This window comes from Aulonocara stuartgranti (genome assembly GCF_965226115.1).
Source record: "Aulonocara stuartgranti genome assembly, chromosome: 19".
Lineage (NCBI taxonomy): Eukaryota > Metazoa > Chordata > Actinopteri > Cichliformes > Cichlidae > Aulonocara > Aulonocara stuartgranti.
In genome coordinates this window covers 16071815-16097569 of record NC_138955.1, presented here as the reverse complement: position 1 = coordinate 16097569, position 25755 = coordinate 16071815, and the positions used below count along the sequence as shown (strand labels likewise).

Here is a 25755-nt window from a genome sequence, read left to right as displayed (position 1 = left end):
GATACCGATACGTAATATCGGATCGGCCCATCTCTACTTCAGACACATTCACACTGGAAATACTTTACGTGGCTAAGGTGAGTGCGCTGCATGGATAGTGTGTGCATGACACCTTCTCTCGAGTGGTAAATGCACTGGATTATCAGCTGTGATATTCCCATATCACTGCAGTCTGACTCGTATTATTATTAAAGTGGAAGGTTCAATTAAATTAAATTGTCTTTTTAAAGCACCAAATCATAAGAGCAGTTGCCTCAAGGCGACTGCTACATCCTAAGGTAGAGACCCTGAAATAATACAGAGCAATGAAAACAACCCATTTTGAGCACGCAGTTAGTGACAGCAGGAAGGAAAAACTCCCTTTTAACAGGAAGAATAATCGGGCTCAGGGAGGAGCAGCCATCTGCCTCAACCAATCGGGGTTGATGGGAGGAAAACCCGACAAAACTTTGTCTAATTTTGTATAAAACACCGAAATTCTTAAAACAGTCAGATTAGCCAAACTGTGAAAGAAGCAGAAGCTTCTAAACTAAATCTATAGTGCTGCTTTCTTACAGTGACAGTGAATTTACCGGGCTAGCTGGATAATCTGCATTTGTTTTCATATATGCCTATATTGGGTTTAGCAGTTCAGTGCATGTGTGAAACTGGCCTGTGCAGCATTAGCTTACAGTTGTGACTTGGATTAGATGCCATGAGCAATAAGTACAAAAAAGTTGATAAATTTAAGCTCTTTCTTACAACTGTGATCTTTCTTGTCTGTGTGATCTGCACTTACACAGGTCCAGGACAGTTTTTAGGCGGGTCCATTCTTCCCCCATTTGTTACAAACTCCAGCACTTCTTGGTTACTGCGGCTCGGATATGGCATGTAGCCCAACGAGAAGATCTCCCACAGCAGGACCCCAAATGACCTTCGAGAGGCGATTGATGAGAAAAAAAAAAAAAGATTAGTTGGAGGGAGAGAAAGAAAGCTAAGGACAATCAAGTCTTAAATTACAGGCATCATCACCGCTGAAGTGGTGAAGGATGAGAGCAGAGGACAAGTATGAGACGGAGAGAAATGCAGCGAGGGTTCAGCAGGAGGTGAAAAAAACAGACAGGTGTGAAACTCTGGAGGTGAAACCAGTGTCAGTCTGAGAGATGTGTGCAGGGTTCTCACCATGTGTCTGTTTTAGATGTGAAGATGCCCTCCATGAAAGCTTCAGGTGGCATCCATTTCACCGGCAACATGGCACGCCCACCCTTCCTGTAATAGCTCGCCCTGAACACACAAACACATTTGTGAGGGACGTGCTTGCATAACCGTGTGGTTAATAACAGATCAGACACAGTATTAAAAAAAAAAAAGGTGAAAACTTCTCAAATCCAGCAATTAATTCAGTGTTTTTCGGCAGCTTTATTGGCGCTCTGATCTGGTCGCTTTTTCAGCCTTCTTACATGTTGCTGTGTGAGACCTTCTAAGAACTCCTTATCTCGCAGAAAGGAACGACGCAGATTTCTCGCCGGGCTGAGCCGAGCCCCGTCTGAGCCGAGCCCCGTCTGAGCCATTTTTAATGCTGCCTTGCCCTTTGCATTGCTAGAAAAATAATCAGATGCGTGCTGTATCTGATCTTTGGTGCTGATAGAGGTCGCCGCCTGGTTTATCTCGCCCTCCCCGAGATGCACAACAAGGACAGACGTGAAGTGGCTCCCATTCGGCTTCACGTCCGCCACGGTGTCCACAAAGAAAAACGGACATGTGTCAGGATCACAGTTAAGTGGTGTCAGCTGCTGTCAGACGGGAAAACTTTATTTTTGGCACAGTTTTCTGTTGCGGAGGAGTAAATCTGTTTGCCCCCAGTAATACTGTCATAAAAATATCAGCATATTCCCTAAGCACTTGTTCATAAACATGGCAATTCTTGATAATAAATGAGACTGTGTGACTGGCTGGGTGGTTGCCAGTTCAAATCCCTGGGGCCTAAGGAATAATGCTCTTCCTCTGCTGAAAACAGCAGCTGCTCCGCTGAAGCTGCACATGGCTGCACAGGAATGAATTGTAATTACAGTGGGCAGCTCCCAGGTGTAACTAGTGTTCCCTGGTCGAACACATAAACATATAGAGAAAACAAACGCATCAAAAACAAGGTGATAAAGAATAAATAGACAGTTGTAGTTTGGATAAATTATGGGACCATCTCAGGAGCCTGAGCTTTTTCAATGCACCATCTGATACCTGTGCACTTGGCTCTATGTCCTATATTTGTCTGGACAAGTGCTCATATCCAGCTCCATATCTTCATTTTTGAAGTCAACAACAGCAGCTTTGCATGATTTACTTCAAAGCACTGACAGTTCCAAATAGAGATACTGTATCTTATCCTGGGCTTCTGAAATAAGCTAGCTTCACTGCTCTGCCTTTAAGCCAACTTTTTTCTGATTGGCTTCTGCTTGAAAGCAGACGATTTAAACAGTGTGTGTGTGCTTTTTGTGTGCCGCTCGACTATATTAAAGCTATCCTCAAGAACTGAGAGAAGAAAAAATTTTTGAACCTGAGCATTTACAGCAGCTTGACGCCTTTTGGCTCACGGGAAATACTTTTACATCCACCAGCTTCATCATTTTGAACACTGGGCCATAATTAACACCCAACATTGGAACGGCATATAAATATGTGATGGAAAATAAGAAAAGGCATAATAGTCCCGCTTTCATTTCATGCTCTCCTGGGGCAAAAATGTCCAAACTTCAGTTAAAAGCCACTGCTCTGTACCTACTGTATAACCTGGAACTGACATTTAAATTAAATCCAAAAATAATATGAGATGAGTGCCAAGAGGCTAAAACAGAAGTAAAAGGTGCAATATTTATGCAGTATTAACCATCTGCAGCCAAGGCCCGGCCTCAGTTATTAAATTTTGGTCATAAAGATGGAGTTTCCTTTAATTATAAATTCAGGTGAGAGCGTTAATAGACTGCTGCATTTCCTACAGTATGAACCCAGGGCAAACAGCAAGAGCCAGCACTCATCATTTACTTTAACTTAGCTGCAGCTGCGACTCTTCAGGGGATCCATGAGCAGAGATGAATATAAATGATATGCAGACAGATAATATGGTTAAAAGGGAAATATAAACTATTGGCATAAGAAGTTACCCTTGAGGGAAATTACACATAATCAATGAAGCAGAGAAAACAATCACTAGTGAAGTCTGTTTGCTTGACAGATTAGCTGAGAGCTACACTGCAGGGCAGACACTCAGATATGCACCCAGCGACTTAATCCATCACTTAAAATAACATGCCCCAGTCAGTGATGGGAATCAGTTACCAGCCCCATTTTTAGTCCCGCAATTACAGGATTGAATCGTGCTACCATCTCATTCCCCTCTCCGTCCTCGGTACCCCTCTAATTTTCTTGTCCATCCTAATAAAGAAAACGGTGAGCGAAGTGGAGTGGCCCCTGTAAATAGATGCAGTAAGACCAAACTGCTGCAGGAGCTCCTTTTATTCTCCTAAAATGTCCTCTTTTTTTTTTAACGTATACTGCGTCCACCCTTGATGACCTCTGCAACCGAAACAAATAAATGCAGATGAACCGAACTCTAATTTTCTTCCGCCCTGTCGGTTGTCAGGCTGTTAGAGAACGGTGAATCATTCTGAGAAAGATTGAGGGACATGTAGAACACGAGACTGATAATCCCGCTATCGCTAGATCAACCTCTTTTTCAGCACAGGGTGTATGGACATATTTGTTACTCCTGCCAACACCTCCAACACTGACTGAAAGCTGAGCTGCAGATTAGGGAGGCTTAAATACAGTCTCAGGAAATCTATAGCTCAAATGGAGGTGTTTTATGTTTATGTGTGACTCTGTGTGCAAGATAGTTTTTCCCTCTAATACTGCTCTAACAGTAAGAGACAAAGGCACGGAGCGGGCTGTGCTGAATGGAAAGTAAGATAGTTGCATGCACCTAAGGACACAATGGTGGAGGCTAATGTTTGTGTCTGCGGAGCTGGATGTCTTTGTTCTGCTTTTATTGTGCGCCTGCATGTGTGCACGCCAGGCTGACTTTAATAAATACAGCCTAGAGTCGTGCTATACAGCTACTGTTATTAGACCCTATGAAAATATGGTCATTTAAGGCGAAACAGTAGATTTCTCTTCATACTGGCAGCTGTTCACCTTAGGATGACGGCTGTCTGCCAGCTATTGTCTACCCAGCTTTTTATTTACCACCACATCACTGGTGCGCAGGCATGCGTGAAAGACTGTGTGAGTGAAATTCTGCAAGTGCAAGTATGTCTGTGGCTCTAGCGGAATATAAAAAGCTGACATTAAGCCATGTCCTGGTGCCTCACTGGGGGCACCTGTCCCCCTGTGATCGCCTCAAAAGAACCCCACGTCGCTTGTCACATAGCAGTATGGCCACATCGTGAAATGGCAAAAATAACGCACCAGCAGCCTGGTAGCCATGTGTGCAAAACAACCCGCCTCTCTCCGAATAATAAAAAGCCCCTGCACCAGAGCTTCAGGCTGAGAGATAACAACAAAATCGCAGTGAGGCACCTGAAAAACTGACATCAGCAATTAAATCAAGTGTTCCTAAAGTGGCTCCCCGGGGATATTGTGCAACAGCTTTTTCCAGATGCTCTGTGAGTGACTTTGCTCTCGTGTGACTTTTCATCGCATGATTCAAAAGCGCTGCGCTGATCTAACTGAATGTTGTGACATATTTTCCTTGCTCTAATTTCTTACCAGATGAAAGGCTTGGGAGATTTCCCTGCTGGATTGTGCGTTCATTTAAATGATGCCACGTGAAATAATGGTAGCTATATTAAAAAAAAAGGGGATGAGAACAATGACTAAAGGGGAGCTGGTCTAGATTAAAAGAAAGCTTCAGTCCAACAGTATAACAGAGGATAAAACAGCTGAGCTGCAGTATTTACTGGGTAAAAAGCCCAGGACAAAAACAGTTTCAACTCTTTTTTGTTATAGTCACACAAGAAAGAAAAAACTTTCATGCATCTATGACCTGCATTGCACATATCAGTAAGCGAGAAGAGGTTTCTCCACCAGTGCATACAGTCTTGCTATTTGCCAATGGCATGCAGCAACTGCTTTTCCAAGCAAACGTATCCCTATTTCTAAGAGCAACGGGCATCTGAGAAGTCAGCGGCCAGTCTGCTCAATGGTAAAATGGTAAATGGCCTGCATTTGTATAGTGCTTTTCTAGTCCATAGGACCCCAAAGCGCTTTACACTACATTCAGTCATTCACCCATTCACACAGACATTCACACACTGGCGATAGCAAGCTACATTGTAGCCACAGCTGCCCTGGGGCGCACTGACAGAGGCGAGGCTGCCGGACACAGGCGCCACCGGGCCCTCTGACCACCACCAGTAGGCAAACATTGGGTTAGTATCTTGCCCAAGGATATTTGGCATGCAGCGAGGATGCAGCCTGGGATCGAACCACCAACCTTCTGATTAGTGGCTGACCTGCTCTGCCACCTGAGCTACAGCCACCCCAATGATTTTCTGAAAAAAGCTACACGACTTCCTTCCAGTCCTGTCACCTGATGGAAGCAAAGCTGTGACAAGTGGTACTAGGTTAAAATCCAATGATTGCTGCTTAGGCCTTCCGGTCATCCTACTCTCTGATTTTACTTGCCATTAGGTCAGAGTCGTGGACTGTGTAAAAGAAAAGTATTCTGCCACATGTTTGTTTCTCTCTGTTTGGTGTGAGCTGCATCCCTTTGGACTTTATCTGGATTCCAGTTCAGCTATAGCTAGCCAACTGGACCAGAGTGTTCTTGCCCGCTGCCACTGAGCTGCGTTAGTATTGTACCTGTAAATGTCTCGAGCCATCCCAAAATCTCCGATCTTAGCCACTCGTCCCGGTCCTTTGCAGGTCAGAAGGCAATTCCGTGCTGCAATGTCCCTGGAAGAACAGAAAAAAAACACTTTCAGGTTATGTTGCACACATGCATGGACTCATGCTATTAGAAATCTTTACCCACGAACTTCAGGAGGATCAGGTGAGGATAGCTTTCTCACATCTAACACACAGCAGGACGCTTTACACAGTTCTCACTGCTGAAATTCTCTGTGGTTTCAATGCAGGTGCTGCCTGACCCATTGTGAATTCATCACTCAATATACAGACTTTGTGCTTGGGGTACTGGCAGGTTATAGACTGTTTCATATCCAGTCCCACTGTATTGTACATTTGTGAAAATAGCTTAAGCCTGAATTATACAGCACGACAAGGTGAATACTGATGCTCGCAAAGCTCTGCTCAGAGGTTTTCATACATTTGCATCTATAACATCTCCATGTATGAAACACCTACAGATGCTCCCTGTTGGATCTGAAGTTCACTGTAACTACCAAGCTGCTCCGGGCAAGCTGGCAAAGTGTATAGTTTCCTATGACTCTGCCCACATGGTGGATCCAAAGAAAAGATTGAAATGTATGTGCAGGCTGAGTGGGTTAGAGGAGAAAATTCATATTTGCACTGTTCTGGGCCGGTTATTCTTTGAGCAAAAATACAGTAGTTCTCACGGCGTGCTGTACTGCTGTCTGGGGAAAAAGGAGCCGAGCTCACACACTTTTCTCTGCTCCCCAGGCATCTAACTTTCTCAACATCTTAAGAAGTGACGTAGCTCACTGCTCGTCTGCACACTGCAGACAAGCGAGCACCAAAGGCCAATAAACAGCCAGACAGAATAACATCATGTGGCGGCGCCGATCTCAGACTAGATCACGAGACAGGATACGGCTGGAAACCACCAGCGATAGAAACACACAGCACCGAGCTCTGTGTGTAGACACAAACGCACACACATGTTTTGATGTTTGGCCTCCAAGCTCAGATGAGAAATGACACAATGAGGATGAAGTAATGGTTCAGACTGATTTAAACGGAGGGCTTTTTAACCACTGTACACAGCTGCCCCACTTTAGTCCACCGCAAGAGATGTAAGCTAACATTATAAAAGTATTTCATCGCGTTAGTATGAGAAACAATAAAATCCTCTCTAGGACATCAGTTCCACTTTCTCCAAGTTTCTTTTAAACTTTATATTAAAGTAGTTAAATAAGTGTCAGTGTCTATAAACTCGGTTATAAAAAACAGAGAAGAGAAACTTCCTCCATTTTCTTTTTCAGGAACAAGAGGTGAAACAATTAATCCATTTAAGGTCATCTAAGCCGCTTCAGGAAAGCTGCATAATTTCTACCGTAGCGCGACTCTAATCAGCGGGCGAGAGTGCACGTGCACACACACGTGCACACACAGAGTCGTGAGGTGCTATTACTAAATCCAACTTGCTGTGTTTAATGGCTTGGAAGAATTCATGGAAATGATTTGCTTTTGCTTGTAGGCGAGGAGGAGTCTTGAACTGCAGCATACTGCTGTGACAGACTGTGGTCTAAAAGCTTAAGGGAAAGACACAGATGTGTTGTACGTGCAGCACAGCGATATGAGAGGAGACTGTTGTTAAAATATTATTAACCGGCCTTATAATGTGAACCTTATTTACAGTAAATTTTCACTGCAGCTTAAAGACCCATTTCATAGCAGCACTTACAGAACAATACGCGTTAGCCTATTTTAACACCTGCAGTTGCACGAAACTGCCCAACTCCTCAGTACAGTGATAATTTTCAGGTGGCTACAATTGCCAGGCCGCTTGTAAAATGAAATAACCAAAGAGCAACACTGCACCATCCACTAGCCATAAAATGGAAATAAGCAGAGAAACACACATAAGCTGGAGTAAGTCATTCTCAGATAACATCAACCCTGTGATTTAACCTCTTGGTGAACATAACAGCTCTTCATCCAACCCAGTAAGCCCCGAGAGAAAGCTGCTTTCTGTTTTTGGAGTAGCAGCCTACTTCACTCACATGCCCTTTACTCACCCCCAAGAAAACACGCTTCTATAAAAATGAAATTAGCCTCAAGGACAGCGTTGGGGGGGACTTTTAATACAGGTTTAAAGGCAGAGAATCAGGTTGAATAGAAGATCACGAGGCTCTGGAGAGGAGTCGGCCATTAGGTGGATTGATGGAGCTTTACTGTACCGCAGCGGGGCAAACAAGGTTTAATAGACCTCGTCTGTCATTGGCCAATCCCTGGGAAGTCAAAGGCAGATCTCAGGGAAGGTGGATGTGCTTTAATTGTCCTGATTTGATTGCAGAATCTATTTTGACCTTTTCTCGTATTAACACGTACTTGACTTTCCTCGTGCACGTCCACGAAGGAGATTTTTGTAAGTCGGATTCAAGAGAGGGCTTTTAAAAATTCTTTAGCCACATCATATGGTTCACCAGCCACTGCGAATATGAGCATAGAAGGGGCATACTCTTGACTTGCGCCTCGGATACAGAGCGTAAAAAGGCAAGCTGGCTAGCCCATCTGGCTGCTCCGATACTAAACTCATCACTTGTCCTTTCTGCTATCTCAGGGAAGGCAAAAGGCATACTCAGTCCATATGTTCTGCTTGGACAGATGCAGTCAGTTCATTATTCTGAGTAGATGCTAGATGAAGGCAGGGAACTCGGTTTGTTTGAATGCACATTTGCATTCCATATTTATACAGTGGCATGCATACCCATATGTTCTGCATATTGTTCATCTGCCAAGGCAAAAAGCCGAGGCGGGGGTTTGTGATAGGTGCTGTTTGTTTGGCTGTCAGCTAGATCACGCAAAAAAACCCCACCAAGACAAATTTCATGAAACTTGGTGGCCGGGGGAAAAGAGGGATACATTAAATTTTGATGTAGATCTGAAAACACTTTCTTTTAAATTGTGAAATACCGTACTGACCTCAGTGAATGAGCTCCCCGAATATGTCAGTCTGATCGGTTTTGCTAGGGAGACTAGAGAACCACTGAGTTCACTGTATTCGTTCATAATAATATGCTCCATTTATTTTTGCCAACGTAAATTTGTTTTTGCATAAGTGTATGCAAAATGTGCAGCCATCTGCTGAGGTACCTGTGTATAAACTGGTTCTCCTCAAGATACTGGCAGCCCTTAGCGATGTCTCTGGCCACGTTGAGGAGGTCCACCATGGTCAGGCTGGATGGTTGATCCTGATTAAACAGAGAAGAGACAGAGAAAAAACAAAAAACTGAATCTGGGGCTGAATCAGGAATAGTATCTTTAAGAGTTAATGAGCACTATATTTTATGATAACAATCCCCCTTTAGCTCGTTGCTACAAACTTACCATTCTGGTTCAACCTCACAGTAAAAAAAAACCCTCTAATAACACAGCAAAAGAGACTAACCAACACTGCCCATCACAGATTTATCTGTATTGGCATATGGATTGTCAAAAATGAGAGATTATATAAATTACTCATCAGCCACTTTGTTCGTTAGTTGTGGCAGACGGGCTGGCCTGAGTATTTCAGAAACAGCTGATCTGCTGGGATTAACCCTCACAGCCGTCTCTGGGGTTTATAGAGACTGCTCCGAAAAAGAGAAAATATCCAGTGAGCTGCAGTTCTCTAGGTGAAAATGTCTTGTTGATGCCAGAGGTCAGAGGAGAATGAGCACACTGCTTCGAGCTGATAGGACAGCAAGAATCTTCTCCAAAAACTATTTGTTACAACCAAGGTAGAAGAAGATGCAGAAGTAAATCTCTGAAAACACAACATGTCAAACCTTGAAGCAGATTGACCACAGCAGAAAACCGTGCTGTGTGCCACTCCTGTCAGCTAAGGACAGAAAACTGAGCCTACAGTTTAATTACCATTGCTTTTTTTAGTCTGGAAATGTGTTCACACTGACAAGTACTCAGTTGCTGTACTTTAATAACTGCCAAAAACAGTAAAATACTTGCACAAATCAATGAAATTTTGGCCAACAGTGTAAAGTGAGGCTACATCAGCAGAGCTAATGGCAATGCTGACGCTAGCTAGCTTACAACAAAAGATTTTCTTCTTTCAGACGCTGAAATTACAGCTGTTGTGACATTGTTTGTTGTATACAGGTGTTACGTTTTCACTCAGTGTAGAAGAAATGTGTATTAGATGAGCGGTACCAAGTGCAGCGTTCACTATTGGACGTTGCAGTCATCATGTATAGCTAGGTGTGTTCGACTTAGCTACCCTGTCAAACTTCAAGCAGTACACATAAGTGTTTAGTTTATATGGAGTCCAAAGTGAGACATGATAACGATGTTAGAGTTAAGTGGCTGCAGAGCCAGTTTGGAGATTAAAACAAGAGAATAAATGCTGGATTTCATCAGGTCAGCATGAATATAAGACCAAATCAATGCACTGCGTCATGTGATATTTAGGCGCTTAACGCATACAGTAGTACATTTGTGCATCTTACTCTCCTGAGACCCCAATTCCTCACAAAGGAGCTTCATTCTGCTCAATAAAATGTTTTAGACTTTGTTAACAATTATGAACTTTTTGTATTATCCTTTAAAATAAACCCACATCCACTATTAAAAAAATACTGTCTGTTCACAGATGATGTTTAGTTTTTACTGTTATCAGGCCCAATCAATCCCAAACTGGGGGCTGGGTCTCAGGAGAATAAAGTGATATGTTCACTTGAGTGCCAAGCAGCAGTGTGTCTCACCAGCCGGGGTCTGGTCTCCCTCAGGAACGTCTTGAGGTCCCCTCCAGCCATCAGCTCGAGCAGGATGAACCGAGGCATAGCCTGCAGACTTACTCCTATACAGCGCACAATGTTCTGGTGGTTGAACTTGCTGCAGCGACACAGCAGAGAAACACAGGTCAGATTTCTGCTGGTGCTGTACGACAGACTGAATTTTCTTAATGCTTAAATAGCTCCTACCTGATGATTAGAGCCTCCATGAGGAAGTCCAATTCATCCTGCTCAGAACAAACTTCCGGAAGAGTCTAGTTTAAATGGAAACCAAATCTCAGTGCAACAAATGGTAATAAGCAAGCTGTAATTGGCTTCAAATGAAATTGCAGTTCTTTGTGTGGCACTTAAGGCTTCAAAAAAACTTTTTGCAGACGGGCACAAAAACTGCTTTGGTCTCTAGAGCCACTTCCCTCCCATCACGACGCCTGGGGAGAACTCCTTTTTTAAAATAACAAACCTGTTTTATCTGTATAAAGGCTAAAGGTTGGAATTATTAGTGGCCTGGACATTGTGAGTGACAAGCGGGTTCTGATTAAGCCACTAGCAGTTTGCTAGGCTTCACCTCAGCTAATTGGAGTCATTGAACTGGACCTCTCGACTGCGTTTGTGCCGTTGGTGCCTTATGGAGCATTTTTAATGTAATTATCACACAAATAATATGGCTCACTGTGCGGTTAAGAGACCATCCAAGAAGAATGTGCTCCAGCTTTGGCAAGTGAAATTCTAATATTTCATTAGTCTGTTAGCGCTAATTAGCAGCAATCTGTGTATGAGTATGCAACCATCTATTAATGCATATTGCTTACCAGGCTCACTGTGTCAGCTGACAATTTAGCACGACACCCTCTCGTCCAAAAATACTTTGTTTTGGTCCAAAACAAACTATAATGCTACAAATTGTCGCTTTAGAATGGAGCTTTATAAACCAGCTGGTGGTGTCCCAATGGGTACATCCATCTTTTATAAAAAGTCTGTGGTAATAAGTGTTGCATACAGTATTTATGATATTTTGTATCTTGAGCTGAATGATGCTGAATGTGGGGCAGAGAAAATAACTGTTACAGTCGTTCTGTTACAAAGCTTTTAACGGAGTTTCAAAACAAGTCTTCAACTCTGTGATTGCCGGAGAAACGCCGCACAAACATCCATCACATGTAACCCCACTATTACTCTTGCGTCATGACTCACCTTGACTGCAACTTGCAGTGGACTTGGTTCACCTGGTATCCCCACTGCAAGACCTTCGTAGACCTCACCAAAAGCACCGTGACCTAGACCCCTGCAAACAAACAAACACATAACTAGTTTTAGAGAGAACGATTTAAACAAGAACAGTGCTGACACCTCTAAACTAAAGACGCTTGAACAAGGCAGCAGAAAGACATCCTAAATAAACCTTTTGTCCAAACATCGATTACCCGAGGAGCTAAGCACGAGGTAAACGAGTGAGAGTCATGTAGTAAATCAAAAAGAGTGACTTCTTTCAAACACGGTGGTTGAGATGCTAGTCAGTATTCTAATTTAGTGGTCTGACAGCTTTTCAGCCCACAAAGAAAAATAACTCTTTAACCTGTTGCAGCAGTGAATTTTAAAATGAAAATATTTATAGTTTCCATTTTTTCCCCTTTTTTTAAAAAGTTGTTTCAGTTGACATGACTCTCGCATAACTAGATGAAATAGATGTGTCATGAAAGTAAAAAAAAAGAGAAAACTATTAATGATTTCAAATGTTTAAAAACCTCAAATGATGAACTGGCGAACTATAAACACAGAGACAAGATCATTCTGGAAAAAAATGATTTTTCAGAAGCGGTGAACACCGTGAGACGTCACACTACTAATGTTGTTTCCTCTCACGCCATTCTGCATTTTTGAGTCTAACATAAGTGGATTTCCACAACTATTTTGTAGGACTGACATCTTCAGTAATTGCACATCAGTCCATCCCTGCCCCACAGTAATGAGATTACTTGAATCTTTTACCTGGTGAGAGAAATGTTTCGCCTTGGCACTTCCTTCAGGTCGTTGACCGAGGCCGTTTTGCCAGCGAAGCAGTAGTTGGGGTTGTAGTCTGTCATGATGGTGGAGGCCCGCAGCTTACTGAGCTTGCAGTCTGGACTCTGCAGCTCCAGCTGAATGGACTGCAGCTCTGTGTGTTTACGCCGATACACTGGTGACATGAAAATAAAAGAGCAGTTTTGTTCCACTACTGAGATATCGACATAATAATAATAATAATATTAATAAAAAATAAATAAATAACAAAACATAAGTCCTTTTTGTAAAAAATTACTACTGGCAGCCAAAGCTCACAAAGCGGAAAGCTTTTCCAGTTATTACGTCTCCAAAGAACACAAAGCTGTACAGCACCAGTCACTTAGATAAAGCCCACTGTGTCCCTGAGCATCCATTCCTTTCCATCCGATCTGAGATTTGTCCAAAATATCACAAAGAGCATGTTTCAGATTTAAAGTTTTTCAACCACTGTACATGTGCACCTGTTAGATACATGAACAAATATAAAGTGCATAAACAACAATGGGCCCAAAGCGTAAGACCCAAAGAGCTCACATCTTTTCCCTCAATATTGCAAATGCATGCACCTCATTGAGAACAGCATGAAGTATGAAAACTCAGCTCTTTGTTTCTCTCTCACACACCCACACACAGCAAACTTCACACTTTTTAGTGCTAGAAGCCTCAACCTGGACTGTGAACATAGTAGCTTCAGGGACAATCATTTGTGTGTGTGCTTATGTGTGTGTAGGGGAGTTATTTATTTACCAAGTGCTGTCTAATGTACGAGTGCTGTCAGCTGCTGGCTAAGCAGCCATCCATCATTAGCGTGTTTCATTCATCAGAGAGGTTGTCCCACACCTCGTCTGCCCCTGCCTCGTCCACTAATGTGCGTTCAAAAGTGTAGGTGGGAGTCTGAAAATATGCGTCAGCCTGCAAGTGATGGCTCAATGAGCGTATACTGCATGTCTGGCGGTAATAGTCTGAAAGCAGGCGTGCAGAGGGATATTTGTGATGGCTACGAGGCTCACCTCCCATTCTGGAAACAGCCTGCTAAGGGCCATTTAAGATGGGCCAGGGACCACTGGAGAAGTTTCATGCAGAGTGAAAATGTGTTTTTTTCAAAATGTATAACAAACAAGAAAAAAGGGTGATCATAAAAACATCTCAAATGAAAAAAGAAATCATGTCGGGTTTACATTTGGCTTTAAGCTTGTATCCGTGAACCTCTGAACCGTATCCACCATGTAGTGAGAACAAATTCATGGCGTACAACCCTGTGGCTTGCTGACTTGAGGTGCCAACCTCAGGCTTAGACACTATAGAGGGAGGAACAATATGGCTTATTATCAGTGCTCACCAAACCGTGCATCTCAAATAGTACTAGGGTGCATTAGTGCCTATGGAATTGGCAGCTTGCTCATCTGGAAAGGCACAACCAATGCTGAAGGTATCAATGAGAGGAAAACACAAGTCTGCTCCCATCCAGACTTGATCAGGGAAGACCTTAATATTTCAGCAAGACAATGCTAAACAGCACAGTGCATCTATTCCAACAGCATGGGTTTATAGCACAATTGCCCAGTTGCTGAACTGGCTTTCCTGCAGCCCCTGAAAACATTTGGATCATCATGAAATAAAAAAAAAAAAATGCAACAAAGACGAACAGGACTATTGCACAGCTAGAATTCTCTATCAAAAGAATGGGAGAACATTTCTCTCCCAAATGTCCAACAGCTGCTCTCCTTAGTTCCCACATGTTTATGGCCTGTTGTTAAAAGAAGAGGGGATGTTACCATGGTAAACATGTCCCTGTGGCAACTTTTTAAGACATGTTGCTGCCATTAACTTTGTATGTTCTACTGTAAATAAAATTTGGGTTTATTAGATTTGCAGTTTGTTTTTATGCACATTTTGCACAGAGTCCCAGTGTTTTCTGGAACCCCAACCCTCTCTCACAATCTCCTAATAAAATCTGTAATATTTAATAGAGTATGTTGCGTTGTGGTACGACTGCGTATAACTTGTTCAGTGATTGGGCAAGTAAAGTGTTAAAAATCACAGAGCAAAACACTTTATGTATAGCAGGAAGTACTGAATGAGTGAACAAAGGAATACACCTCCTGAAATTAGTCTCAAATTAATTATGTTGTGTCCTCCTCCACCTACAAACCCCAGCTGCAAAGCTGAGGAAGGGAGGAAAAAGTGCAATGAGAATAAAACGAGTGCAGACACTTGCTGATCCAGGCTTTTGCAGATCATGTCAATTTTCACTGTAAAAATTCTGTAAATTATCAAGCAGAATCATTTTGGCCGTTGCCGATACCAAATAATTCTTTCAAATTCATATTAGTTGCTGACAAAGATGTGTCAACACTTACTTATCATGACTCCGGACACAGCCAGCAGGAGGGCAGCAATGAGCGCCGAGGTGCCCACAGACAGACCCAGCGCCAGGTGCGAGAGAGATGGCTGCGGAGGCTGCTGGAACACTTCTGCAGGACAAGGGGAAACAACGGTGTCATACAGTTGTTATCTTCCCCCAGAGGAGTATTAACATTCACTTCACCACACTGATCCCCGACTTAATTAATGATGTGAAAGCGATGACACAACAGAGCTTAGGAGCGGCGACGGACGCTGCATGTCAATTCCTTTTTTCTGTGCGGAGGGGAGATCGTTTCGCTCGTCTAAGCCGAGGAACAAATCTGAACACCGAGAGACACCATATTGAGATTGTGACCTTTTTACGACCTAGCATCACAGAATTATCTACCGCTTTGCAGATTTGCAAATCATCGGTTGAGGAGACAGTCTAGGTCATTAAGATATTATTGAGACGGTAAAAGCCCTGTTATTTTGCTTGAAATTATAAAGTGACACTCTGCCATATTAATTCATTTCAGATCTACATTCATAAACGTGTTATCTGCCTGAGATTACAAATCATAATTGAAGAGGCAATTCTGGGTCTGTAGGGGTTTGTCTACACCGGCTTGTTAGAGTTTAACCCAAGAAGAACGCAGTTTTCAGACATTTCTGAAAGCTGATTTTTAGTTGATGGGCCTAATGGGCAAAGCTAGCTCCATGAAGGCTCATTAAGCCCATTATGAAACACATTCACAATCCACAGTCTAATGTCACCACATCAGTACTAAGGTGAAACCTTTTATCCTTGACATCCTGAAATAAAGAGCTTTTATCTGACTGCAGCGCCAACAGTGAAACGACAGGACAGGAATCCATACGACTATTACTGCTATGGTTACATTCATTTTCAGTGAGAGGTTAGCTTATCCTACGTATTGATAATTATTACGAATGATTGAAGCGCTATTAAAAAACATTTTCCCTGATAAAGATTCAATAAAGTACAGAGCCTTCCAGGCTTAATTACTTTTGTGGATTAATTCATTATCTGTTCTCCGAGTCGCAGCCTATTACAGGTACAATTACATTCAGCTCATTTGTGTGTTCAGATCATTTCATACGTTTGCATGGAACAGATAGAATTAGTCTGTGGTTCTTCATTACTTGAGCTCCACTACTGTTATCTCCTGTGTCATACCTGTGGCGTTGATGCAGGAAACTTCATCCGGTGCCAGGGTGAGGCCTTCATCACAAAAGCAGATTGTGGAGTCTATGTCTATCTCGTGGCATTCATTGCTCTCACAGTGGCTGCAGTTCTGCACCGGGCTGATGATCACCTCGCCATCCCCCTCCATACCTGTAGGCATCCACGCACACACACAGACACAAAAACACGGCAGAGCAGAGGTTTCTAAAGCGAACAGGATTTGATTAGATGGCTGTAGGATGTTCTCTGGTTAAATGAGCCAAAGTTCAATAACGCTCCTGATGTAATTTACAGGAAATAGTCCTGATTAAAGGATCTATGAAAAAAAAAAAAAAAAAAGAAAGAAAAACTTCCCAAGGTTTCACTCTCCACGCCATCGTGATCCAGCATATGGTATCCTCACTCACAGAAAGAAAGGAGACTGTGTAAGCGGTAAATAAAAACAGAAGACGGTGACCTGTAAATCAAATAACGCTTATATTAAAAGGTAAACATCAAATACTGAAAGAGAAATTTGATTGGGTCTGGAACATCATGGTGTAAATTTGAAAAACATTGGCCGAGGCGTCATATCTCATTCATGATTCCTTCAAGTTTCCCAATTTTTAGTTCTTTTTAATTAAACATATAGTTTAAATAGTTTCCAAATTGCTCTATTCTGTTTGTATTTACATCTTATAACATGAAACACGGTTGCATCTTTCTCCAGTTCTTCTGTTCACAAAGCCTTGAGGTCAAGGTCACTGAGATTCAAACTTGTATTAAATTTTTAGTAGATCAATACAATTTCAAAATCCTCAGTGACTTCCTTCTTGAGTTTCAGAAGATTTTCAGAAAACCTGACCTCTGACTTTGACCCCGAGTTCAATGTCGAACTTGAGAGCTTTAAGGATGAAAGTTTAAATTTATCTAAGCAGCTCAAAGACAGCCATCCACTTTGACTGTCAATGAAACAGCTTGTTGCGGAAATGCTCCAAACACACACACACACACTCCCCCGCAAAGACTAACATTACTTCGTTAAGGCTAACCCAGCGAGAGCTCATTATGTTAACTTGGTGCTCGTTGGTGGGCGGCTGTCGCTACGGAAATACATTTGTTTGATTGATTGAGTTGTTGTCTCTAATTTGGTAGCCAGAAATTTATATATATTTAAAAAGGTTTTCTGCAGAAAAATGATCATATTCATATTACTCTTATCTACGTGCATTTACTATCTGGCCAGTTCAAACTGCTGTAGAACAGTTTATAGAGGCAGGTGGGTTGCTTTTGTTGCGTGGGGAACTGGGAGCTTGCAGATTTCCATTACAGCCCAGCCTTGCCTAAAATAGATGAATTCAGTGATTGTGAATGGAGGTTTGAATAATCAGAAAAAAAGATCTTCTGGCTAGAAGAAAAATCCGCAACCTCTCTGCCCTCCATAGCCCGAAAGCTTATAGCCACAAAGACCTTTAAAAGAGATTTTTTACAACGTTATTTATTTTATTTCAGATTTGGGGAAACCAGTTCTCTTGATTGTGAACTACAGCAAGCAGGGACAAGGCGGGTGCAGCACAGATTAGTTATTGGTTGTGAAATTCTGTACTGTTTAGCAAGCAAATCAAATGCATTCATCTGTAGAATCTATTTTCTCTCATCATTCTGTTATCAGCTTTATACGTACAAATACATAAATCTAACCCAAAAACACAGAGACGGCTCTGAGGAGGAATACAAATGTGTCGAGAACAGCTGCTGACTGCATACTAATATCAAGGCGTGTTGTGGCTCTTTAGACACAGGCGTGCTCAGTGCTCCTTCATGTTCGTGAAGTGAAGATGGTGATGATTATTGTTACAAACATTTCTAAGACATCCTGTTGGCACACCTGACTTAGATTCTAATAATATAATATTCTAATAAAAATACCTTTATGTGCTGTGCTGCAGTTGTTTCACTATCAACGCTAGACAAGAATCCTGATAAAGAGGAGTGATTTTTCTCCTCAAAAGCTTCTTGAATAATGATTTGCTTAGTCTCTTACCATACTCATGAAAAACTGGGCACTCTCTTACACACCGGTGCATCGACAGAGACTCATTTATATACTCCTGGCTTCTAATAACATTCACGCTCTCCTCGGTGCCTCCCTGCATCTAGTGGCCAGCTGTGCAACCCTATCTGTATTACAAAGGATTTGAAGCAGTATGCCGTATTCGGTGGATTAGGAATCCGTATTGCAAACTGTTGCCTCTGTCAATATTACCAAAATCATTTTTGATCCTTTTTAGGCCTGTCAGTGCACACAGCAGGGCGATCCTGCATTACCCACTGTTTTTGTTTGAGCTCAAGAATCTCCCAGTGCAGCTCAAAGGAAATTGATGCCGTAGAGATTTGTGATTACGACTTACAGCAATGCCCTTAAACCTGACCTTTACTCGGATGATATTCTTTTTAGTTATCACATTACAGATATTACAATAAGCCATTTGTGTATTTTGATAACAATTCATGCCTTTTGGGGGATTACCCAGCTGCAATTGTTGGAAAGCATTTAAGTAACAAAGTGTTGCAGGTTACCTTTGTGGTGGCCATCTTGTTTTCCCAGTAAAGAGGAAGCCTGCCTCAATTGCAGCTCTTTTATAGGCCAGTGTGTATTAAGAAGGTGTGTCTTTAGAGTATTTAAAGGGAGCAGGAAATGGATTGGGAGCCATTTTGAGAAGTTGCTGTCTGCATGTGCATGATGTTGGCAAGAGATAATAAAACAATTACTTTAATTAAGATAGAGTGAAGTCTGATGTTTCCCTCACCGCCCCTCACTGTGTAACAGCAATTTACATCACTTTCTCTCTGTGAATCCATACAACACTTCTGCTGCAGTGGTTTCAGGAAGTGAACAGTTTAAAACTCATATGGATGGCTATAAATGCCTGTTTAATTGCATTACCTGTCACATAGGGTAACATCTCATTTGTTATAATACTGCCAAAGTGCAGCTATAGCTATCTGGTACATCCTGAAAAATGTGGCAAGTAGACACTGAAGGACAAAATATGAAACAAAATGTGAAGATGCAGACAAAATGATGAGGATTAGAGGATTCTTCCAGCAACCTTTCTTGGACACTCAGTTGTAGCTTAGGTGTGTGTATGTATGTATATATATATATATATATATATATATATATATATATATATATATATATATATATATATATATAAAAATAAAAGGCTATAAAGTGTCAGAACACTTTAGCTAAACTTAAAGAAATCCAAAGTAGCATTTTGATATTTGACTTTTAGAGCCACAATGTTTGCTGTACAAACATGAAAGAAGTATAAATGTGTAGAGGTGAATTGCATAATAGTCTAGTGCAGCTGTCCCCAACCCCCGGGCCAAGGAGCGGTACAGGGCCACAAGTCGTTTGGTACCGGGACGCGAGAGTTGAAGCTCGGGTGTGAAATTTATGGTTTTCAGGGTTTTTATCGTTAACTCGGTTTCCCTGGGTCTTTTCCCGTGTTGTAGTTGTGTGTCTTATTTTGAAAGAAATATTTATGCGTTACCATAGCGACCAGAGAGTATTAAGGAGCAGAGAGGAGGATGTTACTCTCAACGTTGTAGGCGCATTTCAGGGGGACGCTGCTAATAAAGTTACACAGTTACACAGTGAATTTGTGTTTATTATTATATTTACAAAATACCACAGTTTTTGTCGTGGTCGTATCATTTTGTTTTGTTGTATTTATCCTCCACATTTTAAAGGCCGGTCTGTGAAAATATTGTCTGCCATTAAACCGGTCCGTGGAGCAAAAAAGGCTGGGGACCGCTGGTCTAGTGCAAACTGGATATATAAAAGCCTATCAGCTGAGCCATAAGGGTTGATTCTGAGAGCAGCTGATGTGCGCTGGATTACGTCTCTAATGGTGCATTACAATTTGGAATTTTGCTGAAATTTCCTTCTGTACTTACAAAGCCAGAGTTAGAAATACAGAAGACTGAAAACGACAGATTTTTGGTTTTAAAACTGATGTTTTCTGTGCAGTTTAATGAAACAAAATTTAGCTTTTTTATTAAGGAAATTAATTTCCTTGATTTCCTTGAAAGGTTTTGACAAATTGAGACGCACCATTGTCACAAGTGACATTTCTGCAAAAGAAATAGATGAATCTGAGTCAAAACCTTTTTTTTTTTTTCTAAATGGGAAACGCACCCTTGTTAACACTTGGTTTTAAAATGTGCCAGAATCTTGAATCTCCATTGAGACACAAAGTGATGCTGTCACTCAGACTTCACACTAAGGTGGTTTCCGGCACTTTGGACTGCATATCTTTTGTGGTGCAAAAGCAATCATGTATTGTTCCTCTTCAGGAAAACATGTCATTAATGCAGTACACGGTGTTTCTATTTACCTTTTTCCCCCCTTTTAGCAAAGACTTTTCCGCAGATGCCTCAGCTGCCCAACAAACACATAAATGGCGTATATCTCTATAAAACTGAGCAAAGATAAAGTCTTGGGTGATGTATACACATGTATAGATGTTTATTAGGGGTGCCACGATACACAAAATTCATGGTTCGGTTTGATACTTTGGTGTCATATTTTTTCATACATTTCATTCATATTTTTTCGATACAAAAAAAATGTTCATGCCTTTTTAATTTGTCATTTATTAAAATTATAAATATATATATTTTAACTCAAAAGTACAGTTTTTAAATTTAATGTTGCTGAAACAACAAAGTAATAAAAAAAAATCTATCTGATCCAGAAATCACTCATGTTTGGAAAAGAGAGTTTATTACAGAGAAATGGCTCTTTCCAAAATAAAAGCTATACTATACGCTTCTTCTGGGGTATATTCTCAGCAGCATATTAAACATATCAGGTCCCCATGAGGAGAATCATGTGCTAACGGCTGGCTAAATAACTCGGGTACAGTTTGTAGCATGCGTGCTTGTTGTTTTTGTCTGCTTACACTTGTCTTTGCACTAGGATGATATCGGAGTAAATGTGCAGTCATATTCGTTGTGTTCCCACTATTGCTGTCAGCGTTAATCTCGTTGAAATGACGTTAACGCCACAACAGGCAAATCTCCGTTAACGAGCTACCACAGATCGCCCCATGCGTGTTAACGAGCTAACTGCGCTAACACACTAGTTCCCACCAATGTAATTGAGCATTGCATGGCACATCCGACATACTGTTTTACTTTTGTCCATGACGCGCTTACCTTCAGGGTCATACTCACATGAAAACCAAAATAGTTCCAAACGCCACATCTGAATTAGGGTGGGGGAGGTTCAATTTGCCATGTTGCAAGAAGAGCTTAACTTCTGTCTAGCTAGCTTGCCCTGGCTCAGTGAATCTGTGTTCGACTACTCCGCCTAGGCTGCTCGAGCCTAGGCGGAGTAGTCGAACGCAGATCCACTGAGCGCTCAACACAGACAGCATCGTCAGAAGGAAAGTTGATAAAATAAATTAAAAATTTTGTATTGTTCATACATATGTGTACCGAACCGAAAGCACTGTATCGAACGGTTCAATATCGATACTAGTATTGTTGCACCCCTAATGTTTATACAGTCAGGCTGTACTTCACTTCATACCAGGTTCAAAAAAACAAGAAAAATCTAGCAGTGATGGATCAACAGGTTTCAACCAGATTAATTTACAGATCGGTTTATTGTCTCCATCTGGAGGCACGTTAATCAATAAAACAATATGTTTTGTTTAAAGTGAATGCTCCAGAGTGTCCCTTTATGGAACAGCTGTCCACATCTGCAGTGTTATTTTTTAGAGGCACCTTTTTTTTTTTTTAAATTTCGCTGAGTGAAGCATCCCGATCTCCTCTTGCTCTACACACCTCTACAAGATTCTTCTGCTTATTCTGCTGAAAGCAATCTCAATGTACCATGAAAAAAAACTAATTTAAAATGTCAATTGCAAAAACAGTTTTCTCATCGTTCTGTGAAGTACAAACACATTAACTCTCACCTACAGACACTACAAAGGCATCAAATGCTGCATGCTAATATGCTGATGATAGGTGCTGACTACTGACTAGCCTGGCTGTATGTGAATCACCTGGCATTACCTTTAAGGGGGTGGATGAAGGGTTCTCCCTTGAAGAAGGACGAGCCATCCTCACCATCATGTTTAGGGTTGTTATCTGCGGAGGTGTTACCACCTGGAAAACACAGGAGGCAAAGAAATCATTGCAATCAACACATTTTGAATATCATCCATATAAAAACTAAAGGATGGGACAAAAACAAAGGTTTTCTGTTAGTCAGACTTCCTCTGAATTTTTAAATATCAGCTTAAAGTGCTTTAAAAACTATACTTAATACAAGACGATACATATGCTACATATATATTATATATGAGGAAACTCTGATCCAGATCAATTTGCAGTCGATTGAGCAGTAAGAGGAAGAGGACATGCAGCTGTCTCTGGGATTGGGTCTGATCCCTGATCTGTATGAACTCTGCCATCCTGTCACAGTCACTATAAAAACACAGATGGCCCTACAAGATTCACATTTGGCTCGTACCTGACAGCTCAAGGCAATTTATTTATTAAAACTTTTTTTCTGTGAAATCTTCTCAAACTGACCTCTGTAGCCTCCGCCACCGCCGCCGGACATACAGCCACCTCCGCCACCTCCAAAGCCGCCACGGGTCTGCCAGAACTTTTGACAGGCTTGCCCTCCCTGTCCCCCGAGCACCAGTGGTTTGCCGCCCTGGCTGACAGGAGCGCTGTCATTCCAACCTCCTCCTCCACCTGTCGCCAAACATAACACACATTTGATAATGACAGGGAGAAAGTGCAGCGCGTGTAGAAGTGACATGTAGTGAATAAGACTGAGTTTGTGAAAGAGACAAATGATATTAAAGTACTTTTGCATGTCTACAGGCAAAGAAGACAAGATGCATACCAAGTAGAGACGGATACATTGATCAGCCACAAAACTAAAACCACTGACAAGTGAAGCGAGTAGCATTGATCATCTCGTTACAGTGCAGCGTTCTGCTAGGACACCTTGAGTCATGGATGTTAGTTTGACACGTGCAACCCAAATCTTGCATTGGCAGCTAACGAGATCAGCTGCTTTTGCCAGCAGGATATTGCATCACAAAAACTGCCCAAGGCGTTGACCCTGACTCCAACTTCAGCAGATCCCAAAATTCTCCAAGATTCAGTTGTAACACGACAGATCTACCAGGGTCCCACAAACAAGAGAAACCACTGTGAAGTAACTCTAGTTAACATGAGCATTTTGACACATTATTTAACAGGTAGATTTGACTGCAAAACCACGGACACAGCAAGATCATACTTAACTAGCCATGCCCCAAAGCAGTGGTGTCAAACTCAGTTTTGCTAAGGGTGATACTGGGAAGTTGCGATCATATTAAGTAAATGCAAAACCCTCCAAAATATCACAGATTATAATATTATTCTGTGTATTACACACGCGTATAGACTTTAGTAACTCAGCAGAAATGCACAAGGTTGTCTAGCCATCATATAGTTTATTCAAGCACTACTATTATTATTTCAGGTATTTCTTAAAGGTGATGACAATTCAATGGTTACATGGGCGTCTTTAAAATATAAAAGTTAAGAGCTTTGATCGTGTATGTCTGTGAAGGTTCTCAGTCATTCAGGTCATCGTAGTCAAAGGAGCTTGCAAAGAAAAGCGTCTGGACTTCTTTAAGTTGCTTGAAGACGTTTCACCTCTCATCCGAGAAGACCTTAGAACTGAAGAAGCTTCTCGGATGAGAGGTGAAACGTCTTCAAGCAACTTAAAGAAGTCCAGACGCTTTTCTTTGCAAGCTCCTTTGACTTTGATCGTGTAGTTTATATGTACAATAAAGCGTTTTCTTTGCGGTGTAGCAAATTAAACACCTTTTATTTGGGAAGCAAAGGTTGCTGGTTCAATTCTAGGCCGCATCAGGAATCAAATGTTCTGTAGGAATCATTTGTGACAAGGAAGCAGATAAAAGTTGCAATTTGCAACCAAAGGAGACACCCCCTGCTGGCCATTAGAAAAAGTGCCGGTTTATGGCAGTTCTGCATTGGTTTCATATACTGGATTCCAGTTTATGGCCCTAGCCTGCAATCCAAAGGACTCGAAAGACAGTCTGGACTTTATGAGTCAGGATACCCGCAGAGGTCGCATGTCTATATGCCAAAGAATCAGAGCTAATGCGAGCACTAGAGGGAGGATATAATTATGCAGGTGGCTTAAATGTTGGCCAATCGGCATACAGTATGTACATACACAGCAATCACTAACCCATTAGTTATAACAGCTGACAACAGACAATTTTATTTTTAATTTTTCCCCCAAAACCTGAGGTACAAAAAACCAACCCCAAAATCCCAGCGTCCCAGCAGCCTCCACACACAGCTAACATTTCATTTTTTTATTCACAGAGTTTCCTCCAACTGAAACCTTGGGCTTTGAGATGTAAAAATCAATACCTTATATGCTTTTCGGCTGCTCCTTGAAGCACATGATTAATGAAACCTGCAGCGAGTGTGGATGTGACGTTACACCAGCAGAGCGGAGCGTGCGGTTCTGCCCAGCAAACTCGGAGGCGAGTCGTGAGGAGGGCCGCGCCGGTTTGTTTTTGTTATAACACAGATGCTGGCACACAGAGGTGGGAAGTAAACACCTTCAGGATAAACTGGTGTGTTTCCGAGGACGGGCAGACATGCAAATAAACACTTCCACTGTCGAAGCCCAATTGTAAACTTTATTATTTTGCATGCACGCAGAAGAAAACAGAACAGACACAGCCTGGCTCATCCTAGAGCGAGGAAAGATAAGCCATACACACTGCATTACTCATCTACTCTCATTATTTCAACCATTTTTATCTTGTTCTCTATAACTCAAACTCACACAGTAGATTGTCTCTCCCTGTACCCAGCTCTGTAACTCACACACACACACATAACTGCAGTCACAAAGAGTGCACTTTCCCACAGGGGAACAAAGCTGTGATACATACAAATACAACCAACACTTACATCAAAGCTGTGTGTAGCATACCTGCAGCGTGTGACTTCCCATTGCGTCCAGGTTGGCTAGGGTCATAGTCCATTTGCTCCTGCTGGGTCTCTGATTGGCTGCTGTATCCCCGGCCACCTCCCCCAGCAGCGATGATGAGAGGGATGTACACTTCTCTGTCCACCTGGGTCAGTATTGATAACAGTTACTTTATGTAGTGGCACAGGATTTGCTCTTCAAAGGTGTGGTTATGTTTTTTGGGAAATTCGCCTCATTCTAGTGTGTGTATGGTCCACAAACACGAGAATCGCAGCTGGTTGACCTGGGAAATCCACCGCAGTTTACGCTCACTGGACAAGGTACCTCTCATTTGTTTAATCTGTACAAACTGATGAGCCTCAAAGTGAGACTCAAGGAACCAGCAGCAAACCAAAAGAGTGTTTTTGTACAGAGTAAACTAATTAGAGTTCATTTAGTGAGCTTTAGCAGTGGAGGTTTTTGTTACCTCCTCTGTTCCCTCTGGTTCCAAG

At 41.9% G+C, this 25755-nt stretch overlaps 1 protein-coding gene across 5 annotated transcripts in view; it reads right to left on the bottom strand.

Moving 5' to 3' along the window:
• alk (ALK receptor tyrosine kinase) overlaps nt 1-25755 on the bottom strand; it is a 417876-nt gene that overhangs the window by 6968 nt on the left and 385153 nt on the right. For all 5 annotated transcript variants that reach the window (XM_082517110.1, XM_082517112.1, XM_082517111.1 and 2 more), the window contains 13 exons: nt 25268-25409; nt 22819-22986; nt 22297-22389; nt 16213-16371; nt 15026-15139; nt 12612-12798; nt 11817-11907; nt 10815-10879; nt 10596-10725; nt 8992-9089; nt 5836-5928; nt 1162-1263; nt 779-913 (listed from right to left, as the gene is read on the bottom strand). In XM_082517110.1, coding sequence (XP_082373236.1) covers nt 779-913; nt 1162-1263; nt 5836-5928; nt 8992-9089; nt 10596-10725; nt 10815-10879; nt 11817-11907; nt 12612-12798; nt 15026-15139; nt 16213-16371; nt 22297-22389; nt 22819-22986; nt 25268-25409 — 1577 coding nt within the window. The remainder of the gene's footprint in view (nt 1-778; nt 914-1161; nt 1264-5835; nt 5929-8991; nt 9090-10595; nt 10726-10814; nt 10880-11816; nt 11908-12611; nt 12799-15025; nt 15140-16212; nt 16372-22296; nt 22390-22818; nt 22987-25267; nt 25410-25755) is intronic.